Raw genomic sequence first — 9,770 nt, 5'->3', positions numbered from 1 at the left:
TTTCTTTTTCTGATAAGGAGGCTCACACACTCACACACATACACAATGAAACGCCTTGTCATGCCCACAGTGTCGAAAAAAAAGAATAGACGCAGACAACAATGATAAGATGAAGAAGTTAATCTACTAGTTAAACAGACTATTTACAACAATAATGTGTGTTTGTATGTAAGTAATCGAAATGTTGGCCAAGATAACAGGGAAAAGAACATGCCAACAGGGTCTAGTGCAGATGCATCATCCATACATACATATACATAGTTACATACTTACATACCTATACATACACAAAAAATTGCATCACTTTTGACAACTCTTTGGAATTTACAGTTGCAGCAGCAATAGCTGAGAGCCGGCCGGCAAGATGAACAGCTGAGATCAAGAGAGAGTGCGAGAGTGATTGTGAGAGAGATAAAAAAAGAGTTATTGATATCAATGTAATGCAAGACACGAAGTAAAAGGGACCCCAAAAAGAGCCAACGCCAACGCCAACGCCGATCTCTGTCTCTCTGGCTGTGCAGTCGCTCTCCTTCGTCTTCTCGTCAGCGTCTCCGTCTCTGTCTCTGTCTCCGTCTCTGTCGCCATTGTCGTCTCCCTGTGTGGTGGTGGTGGGCGTATTAGTGTGTGCGCTCACATAGCATTTGCACGCTTACTGTGCTCCGCTGTGCGACGCCAACTAACAGTTGTGCCCCAGCACTCGACACCAGTAGACGTGTTGTGCCGCAAGAGAGTTCTCCTCCTCACACGTATTGGCCCCATAGAGATCAACTTTACACACACACACACACAAACAGTAATAACCACCGACCAAAACAACAACAAATATGTATCCAGCTGCAGTCCAATTGTTGCGCCTGCGCAGTTCTTCAGCCATTGGCGGCATTGCGGCAAGTCGATCAATTACCACGAATCGCCGCCAAAGGAACACCAATACGGCCAGTGTGGAACGGGCTCAGAGCATCAGTGATACGGATAAATTTCTACATTATAATTCCGAAGATGGTTACTACAAGACATCACCGTACGATCCGATAGTTGCACAGAATTTACCCTTGCACGAATATGTTTGGAGAGATTTCAAGAAATGGGAAAATAACACAGCAGCGGTAAGTAATCGAAATAAAAATAATTAACAACAGAAACAGAAAAAACAGTAACAAATTAAAGTGCCAATCGACAAACAGTTACTTAAGTGCATTGAAGTACAGGCACTTCAAAAGGCCTTTTGAATTTTAGTCGAAACGTTTCGATAATCAGAATGATGATAATATATGCATAGTATATACATATATTTAGTTTAGTTTTAAATGCAACTGCAGTAGTTGAAAAGTCCACTTTTAAGTCCTTTAGGGAAAGATGAGTAATTAAAAGATTACAGTTTCCAGATTGTGTCCATGAACAAAAGTAATTCAACTCGCTATCGGCATGCTGACGTCAAGTTGGCAATACCATCATAAATATCGGTTTATTTGCATTCCTTTGTTATTTTTTTTGTATTAAATGTCGGTTTATTGAACCTGAACCTACGTCTATATGTTTATATGGCCAAATGTCTTGACCCCCCTACGCATGGCAAAAAGAATGCCGTAGACCACGTCTCGTGCTGATAGCAAATGGCATAAACGTACATTCTTAGATGTCTTGGTGTATGTATGTATATGGGTCATTAATACTTATCGTAGAATAGTGAAAAAGGCGATAACTTGGACTTGGACATATCTCTGGAAACTATGTCTATTAAGAGAACTAATGGCAGCTGACTAGCTGACTGATAAAGGCGAAAGTGAAATAAATAATGTAGTAAAGTCAAACGACCACCAGCAAGTGTAGCGATAGATAAGAATGTATATATGTATATGTATATAGTGGGCGCCTGAGGCCAATTGAGAGGCCGGCGCCTGGCCTGGCCATCTGAGCAAATGGAGCAAGTCTGAGGAAGTCTGTTTCCAACTTACATAAGCTTCGCGACCTTCGCAAAATCGCCACAGATGAATGCACATACAGATTGCAATATGTAGTCCCCATTCTGTTTACAATTTTCACTTTCCACACACGCTAATAATGTGCAATTGTTGTATTGGAATTGATTGCGGCAAACGTTGCTAGACGTTGCTCTAAATTAATGCCCATAGACTGAGTGCAAAGTTCGGCAAGTGCTGGATATCAAGGTGTTTGTCATCGATATAGACATGTACGTACGTACGTCTATTCACATCGGACTCGTTCTATAGTGCATACAAATTTAGCATTTTCCAACTGATTTACATGAGTTATAGTATAGATTGATTCGTTTCTAAATAAACTGTTTTGCCATTTTGTTGGAAATTCATCTACATCTATATAAGTATATAATTTACTGAGCTGCATTTATCTTAGTCTCCGCTTGAATTAACTCAACTTTTGATATAATATATGTGTGTAAATATATATAAAGTGTGATTACTGCGCCCTTCCCCTTTCATTCCTTAGCCATATTTTGTATATTCACATCACTCTCTCGTGTAATTCATTTTTAATTGTCTAATTTAGATTGTTTTGTTTTCCTTAGCGAGCATCAAGAACGTCAACAAATTATACATGCATACGAATACATATACATATACAAGTATCTAAATATACTTGTATATATAAAGATAGACACTGTCTATACCCTGCAGGCAAGAAAACAAGTCTTGAGTTATTAAGAAAATGTTTACTTTTTTTTTTAGTTAGGCAGGGCATTAGTTGGCTTAAAAGTTTATAAACAATTGGGTTCCCCTTTCACATTAAATAGTTGTTATTTAGGGGAGGCTTTTATATGGTCTAGTTAAAGGGTATTTAAAAGTCTTTAGCAATTCAATTGATGATACCAAATTGTTTGACTTTTTTGTTTTGGACCGGCCTCCGTGCGCTCTCTTTTTGCTTGTTTTCTTCGCTCTTCGGTAAAAGTCAACAAACGCCACACACAGACACAGACATTGCGTGTGTGTGTGTGTGTATTCACACTCGTTTTAGACTTTGCAGACTTTGTACTTTGCCCCACTGAACTTTGATCAGCAGCATCGACGGGCAGAGCAAGCCAAACGAAACGCGAAACGCGTCCCCCACCACAACAACAACAACAACAGCAACAACAAGTTCTCTGATTTTATTTCAACTTGTATCTAGCTATGTGGGTGTGTGTTTTTTAAATTTAAACAAGTTAAAAACACAATTCTTTTTTTTTTTTTTTATTATACTATATGGCTTGGCTTCGCTCTGCTTAGCTGAGAGACTCTATCTCTGTTCCCGCCGACGCGTCGCGTTGGGGGCTTTATTTATAATTCCTATTTTTATATTTATGCGATTTTTGACTGCGCAAAATTTTGGTTGCAAAAACACACACACACACACACACACACACACAAGAGTTTTATAAAAGGGTGAGGTGGGGGCCAATCATTGTGGAAAATTATGATGTAGACAATAAATCTAAGCCCATTAGTGTGTGTGAGTGCTCAACATTGACCTTCAGCTTAGCCCTATGAACTTAACTTGAAACTAAAAACTCTCTCTCCATCCCTCTCTCTCTCTCTCTCTGTTTCTCTATCTTATTCCAGGTCTGTGTTATCACCGATCGCCAATATACATTTGCCCAATTGCGCGATGCCAGCGCCGCTCTTGCCGTGCGCCTGCAGACCAAATTCAAACTATTCAAGCCCGATGTCTTGGCCGTTTGTTTGCCCAACTTGCCAGAGTATCCAATTGCTGCTCTGGGTGCCATTGAAGCAGGCCTCACTGTGACAACAGTTAATCCCATTTATACGCCAGGTAATTAGCTAAACATAAATGGATTAATTGATCGTAAAACTCAGGTGTACAAAGTCGAAAGATCGCACAGAAATATATGTATATATATGTACTTACTTTTACTGATTACAAGTGTCTTAATTGTCTATATATTTTTGTTTTTTAGATGAGATTGCACGTCAGCTGACCTTCAGTGGTGCCAAATTTTTAATTGGAACAGCTCAGGGTTACGGCACATTGCGAGAGGCCTGCCAGCTGGCTGGCAAGCAATTACCAATTGCCGTAATCCGGACAACAGCTGGTGAACCATTGCCGGAGGGAGCCATTGACTTTTATCAGTTGATTAGCACCGAGAATATCCGCTACGACGATCTAACCATTCCCAAGGATGCCAGTCCCGATGATATGGTGTTTCTGCCATTCTCCTCGGGCACCACTGGACTGCCCAAGGGTGTCGTCTTGTCCCACAATAACATAACCAGCAACTGTGAGCAAGTGCAAACGGCATTGCCGGCAGATGAGCCCGGTGTACAGGACACTTTGCCGGGTGTTTTACCCTTCTTTCATATCTACGGCTTAACTGTGGTCATGTTGTCCAAACTGGGACAGGGAGCACGTTTGGCCACCATGCCCGCATTTAAGCCAGATGATTTTATGAAATCATTGGACACCTACAGGGGAAGCATTTTGAATCTGGTGCCACCAATAGGTAAGTGAATCAAGGATGAATCCCATCATATAAAACATGCAATTAATCTGGTCTGTGTTTAGCTCTCTTTATGATCAATCATCCGAAATTGACTCAGGAGACGGCCCCGGCCTTGAAGGTGGTGATGAGTGGTGCTGCACCCATTGGCCAACATGATGTGGAACGTTTTCTCCAAAAGTAAGTTGAGCTAGCTCTAATATTATCTCCGTCTCTGTCTAACATTCTGTAACTATTGTTCCGTAGGTTCCCAAATGTCAGTTTTAAGCAAGGTTACGGCATGACCGAAGCCTCGCCAGTTATACTATTGACGCCGCATGGCAATACCCGTTATGCCTCTACTGGTGTCCTTCCCGGGAGCACTGAGTCCAAAATCGTGCCACTCGATGGCAACGATGCCAAGGGTCTGGGCCCACGCACCACCGGCGAATTGTGTGTCCGTGGTCCGCAAGTAATGTCTGGGTATTTGAACAACGAAGAAGCAAACCAGGTGACTTTCTATCCGGGCAATTGGTTGCGTACTGGCGATGTGGCCTTCTATGACGAGGACGGTTATTTCTATATAACCGATCGCATGAAGGAACTTATCAAAGTCAAGGGTTTCCAGGTGCCCCCAGCCGAACTGGAGGCAGTTCTGCGCGATCATCCAAAAATCCTGGAAGCCGCTGTATTCGGCATACCCCATGAGCTAAATGGCGAGGCTCCACGTGCCATTGTGGCTTTGAGGAAAAATGAGACGGCCACCGCCGAGGAGATAGCCAGCTATGTGGCCCAGCGTGTGGCGCACTATAAGAAACTAGAGGGTGGCGTCATCTTTGTCGATGAAGTGCCCAAGAATCCCACTGGCAAGATATTGCGCAAGGATCTCAAGGCAAAGTATTCGGATTAAATAGACTTTAGGAGTTTGCATAACTATTTTTTTGTTTTTTTTTTTTTGTTTGTTTTCGTTTGCTCAGTATCTGTCTCTCCACATTTTGTTGTTTGTGAGCGTGTGTTTGTGGAGAGGATATTATGCCCCAATAACTGAGGGCAATGTAAACAAAATTGCATTTACGAAAATCTGTAGAATATACTTATAAACATACATATAGATTGTAGAACGTAGGCATCTAGTAGTCACTCGATTGGTCCATAGTTCTTAAGATGTAGAATATTCAGAACTCGTAGGTTAAGCTTAATTATTCACAAACATATACATACCTACATACATACATATAACTATATTATAATGTTGGACCTAAAAAACACAGAGCGGACGATATTTTACTGTTAAAAGACGATGTTAACATACTTATATATATGTAACAAATATGTTTTTTTTTTTGTTCTTTGTATATTCATAAGAATTACATATGCGTTACATTGTAAGTATTGTGAAATTAATGTTTTCAAATAAAGACAAAATGACCAATATACATAAACATAAATAAATATGAATGCTTCTCTTTATTCGGATTTAATGATGATCGCTGATCGCTTTTGCAGGACATCCAACTTTTAAGCTATTTAATATACCAGCGGCTGGTGATGTCAATCGATGCTTTTAATCAAGGACTGTAAGCTGGTCTATATAAGGCGAACAAATATTCAAACCGTCCTTAAAATGACCGAGCTATGATCGTTTTTCTGTTTATAGACCTGTAATTTTAACGACGTCCCAAATTAAACCAAGTAAAATCCGTGATATCTCAGCTCACCGTAGGACTATCGAAATGTTCTGTGCCCCCAAAATAGCCCTTGATGCTATCCTTCAAAGGACTCACGAGATATTTGCCATTTTTCCTAAAACAGAGAAGTTCTTTTATCTCAGTTTCCCGAAGGACTTTCCAGGATCTATTAGTGTCTGTCAAAACGGGTCATGAAGGACTACAATGTGACCAAAGGACATTTTCATCGTCCTTAAAATGACTGAATTAGAAACACATTTATGGTTTTTTATGCCCAAAAGTCCGTTACGCGCCTTAAAATAATTTTAAACCAGCCACCTACTAAGTAATTCTGTTGGCCTGGTATTTCATATTTTCTCCAGAGCAAATTTCGTCGTTAAAACTTCAAATTTCGTTACCCGCTAAATTCAAATAATCCAACTGGCAGTTGAATTCAAAAATTCAAATGCCCAAAAGTACGTTACGCGTTTAAAAATTATTTTAAACCAGCCACCTACTAAGTAATTCTGTTGGCCTGGTATTTCATATTTTCTCCAGTACGAATTTAGTCCAAAAATTTCTTACAATAACAAGAACAATTTTAACAACAACAACAACAACAACCACAACAACAACAACAACAACAACAACAACAACAATTACAACAACAACAATTACAACAACAACAACAACAACAATTACAGCAACAATTACAACAACAATTACAACAACAACAACAACAACGACAACAAGAACAACAACAACAACAACAACAACAACAACAACAACAACAACAACAACAACAACAACAATTACAACAACAACAACAACAATTACAACAACAACAACATTTGCAACAACAACAACAACAATTACAACAACAATTACAACAACAACAACAACAACAACAACAACAACAACAACAACAACAACAACAACAACAACAACAACAACAACAACAATTACAACAACAACAATTACAACAACAACAACAACAACAATTACAGCAACAATTACAACAACAATTACAACAACAACAACAACAACAACAAGAACAACAACAACAACAACAACAACAATTACAACAACAACAACAACAATTACAACAACAACAACAACAACAACAACAATTGCAACAACAACAACAACAATTACAACAACAATTACAACAACAACAACAACAACAAAAATTACAACAACAACAACAACAACAATTACAACAACAATTACAACAACAACAATTACAACAACAATAACAACGGTTTTTATGGACTTGTAATTTTTTCCAAGTCCCAAATGGAACCAAGTAGCCAAAAAACTGGACAAAAATCATTAAATCCCTAATATCTCAGCTCTCCGCAGGACTACTGAGATGTCCTTTGCACCGGAGGTAGACCTTGATGGTTGGAGTTTTATGACATCACTTTCGTCCTGATCCTTGACAGGACTCGAGAGATATTTCCCATTTTTCGTCAAACAGAAAAGTCCTTTTATCTCAGTTTCCTGAAGGACTTTCCAGGATCTGTTAGCGTCAGTCGAAGCGGATCATTAAGGCCTACAATCTGACAATAGGACGTCCTGTTCGTCCTTCAAATGACTGAGTTATAAGGACATTTATGCGTGTTTTGCGATTTTTTACCATTTTTCTGAGCAACTCCCTTACAAAAATTCGAGCAATATTTATTGAAGGATATTGCAAATCCTTGACAGCAGATCGATAGTCCTGCTCCTGGAAAATCCAAAAAAGTGTGTCCTGTCGAATTCGACTAATGTCCTGCGGAGATATGGCATGGAGAAAATTATCCTCTTTTCGTTTTTTAGCTCTAGAGTCCACAAATCCTGCCGCAGGACCAAAAGACATGGTTTCCTAAGATGCCCTTGACGATCTCAACAGATTGGCATCAAAAAAAGTTGGGGTCATCTAAGGATGCAGGATATGCATTATTTTGCAAAGAAACTTTTTCTTATCTATCCGAAGGATATTCCACGACTTAATGATGTCAGTCGATGGGGCTACGTATGATCTTTCGTCTGGCCCAAGAATATCCCGATCACCGATAAAATAGCCGAGCTATGAGCAATTTTCACCTTGTTGACTTGTAATTTTTAGCTTACCAATCTAGAAAATTTATATAGCATACTTTTAGGGTGAATAATATGAATTTATTAGGGTTACAAAACAAATATTGAAGCCAATGATGAAAATGTATTCTTACCATTAGATTTATTGAAATAATTTGAAAAAGAAATAATTATAGATTAGTTTTCAATTTATTTATTTACGACAAAATACACAAAAATGTTTAGATTTGATTTATTTTAGTTGTTACTGTGGTTTCTTTTGTTTTTGTTTTGTATTAGGTTTCTTGCACTTTTACAATTGCTGTTGTTTGTTCTTTTCTTGGTTTTGCTCGCACTTACATAATATACAGTTAGAAAAAAGTTGATGTAATTTAATTAAAGATAGATTTATCAATGCTCTTGTTATGTGTAGATGGTCTTCTCTTTTTGTTTTTAAATTTTTTAAATGTATATAATTAATTTTGCTGTCTTTGAATTTTAGATTCGAGTGTTCATTACATTTAAATGATTTTAATTATACTAGCAAAACAAAAGTCAAAAAGGAATTTAAAAAATTTATATATTTAATAAATTGAGGAGAAAAACCATGATGATAAGAAGTCCAAAAAATTGCTTTAACTAAGTTTAAGTTAAGATATACATACATATATATTTGCGTTATTTCTAAATTTCTTGTTTGTAGTTTTTACTAAAAATTAAATGAGAACAAAAAAAAAAAATGCAAGACAAACAAACTAACAAACATATTGCAGATAAACAATATAGAAATATAAGTGTAAATAAAAAATTGTACAACAAAATTCGATCGCTTTACGTACAACTGTGTGTGTGTGTTTATGTGTGGGTGTGTGTAGTTATCATTGTGATTGGAAGAGCGGCGACTTGGCGGCGGCATCAATGAAATTTAACAGTGCCGCAAAGCGTTGCAATAAACATGCTTTTGCCTCTTTGGCACACTTATATTTGGTTGAAGAGGCAGTAAAAATATTTTTTGTACGTGTGGCAAAGCAAAATGCGAGCATGAGTATTACAACACTTTACAACACTGGCCAGAGTATTATGTGCGCGTGTCTCTGTGTGAACAGTGGGTTTTCTCTGATAAGTACATATACATATATATGTATGTACACAGATACATATATATAAATTATATGAATGTATATTTAAGTGTATATAAATATATCTAACACTCTGCACAATATCATTTTTTGTAGTTACATAATATTTTTTTTGTAGTTTTTTTTTCTTTTTTGTTTTATTATATTTTTTTTTTGGTTTTCTGTTTTTTCTTTTTTTTGGTTTCATCTGCTTAAACGAGAAAAAGGCCACAAAATGCGTTTTTTGCGTGCGAAATGCATTAAATTTGTTAATTGTTATCAATTTGCTTTTGATTGAATATCGGAGTACATTTTGCCTATATATTTTTTTGGGGGATTGATGATGCTACCGCTCGGCGTCTCGCTCTAACAAATGCGTCCTCTCTCTCTCTCTCTCTATCTCTCTTTCTGTCTATGTCTAGCTATGGCTCATTTACTTTTTCTTTTTTTTGTATCTCTATCTATCTTTTT

The 9,770-nt window shown here is 37.7% G+C and overlaps 1 protein-coding gene across 1 annotated transcript; it reads left to right on the top strand.

Annotated features, from left to right (window-relative positions):
- The first annotated feature begins 330 nt into the window (after positions 1–330).
- On the top strand, positions 331–5,895 carry LOC6641240 (4-coumarate--CoA ligase 1). Its single transcript, XM_002064326.4, has 5 exons — positions 331–1,106; positions 3,579–3,789; positions 3,935–4,477; positions 4,540–4,654; positions 4,721–5,895. The coding sequence occupies exons 1-5, from the start codon at positions 825–827 to the stop codon at positions 5,361–5,363; spliced, it is 1,794 nt and encodes a 597-aa protein (XP_002064362.2). The 5' UTR covers positions 331–824; the 3' UTR covers positions 5,364–5,895.
- Positions 5,896–9,770: the final 3,875 nt, after the last annotated feature.

Source organism: Drosophila willistoni (assembly GCF_018902025.1).
Source record: "Drosophila willistoni isolate 14030-0811.24 chromosome XL unlocalized genomic scaffold, UCI_dwil_1.1 Seg141, whole genome shotgun sequence".
NCBI classification, from domain to species: Eukaryota; Metazoa; Arthropoda; class Insecta; order Diptera; family Drosophilidae; genus Drosophila; species Drosophila willistoni.
Note: the sequence above shows the minus strand (reverse complement) of the source record. Positions and strands in the feature narration are given on the sequence as shown.

Excerpts from the sequence above, each read along its gene's own strand:
- LOC6641240 (XM_002064326.4), top strand. The coding sequence starts at position 825 with ATGTATCCAGCTGCAGTCCAATTGTTGCGCCTGCGCAGTTCTTCAGCC. Across the intron at positions 1,107-3,578 it reads GGGAAAATAACACAGCAGCG|GTCTGTGTTATCACCGATCG; the intron begins GTAAGTAATCGA and ends ATCTTATTCCAG. Across the intron at positions 4,478-4,539 it reads GAATCTGGTGCCACCAATAG|CTCTCTTTATGATCAATCAT; the intron begins GTAAGTGAATCA and ends GTCTGTGTTTAG.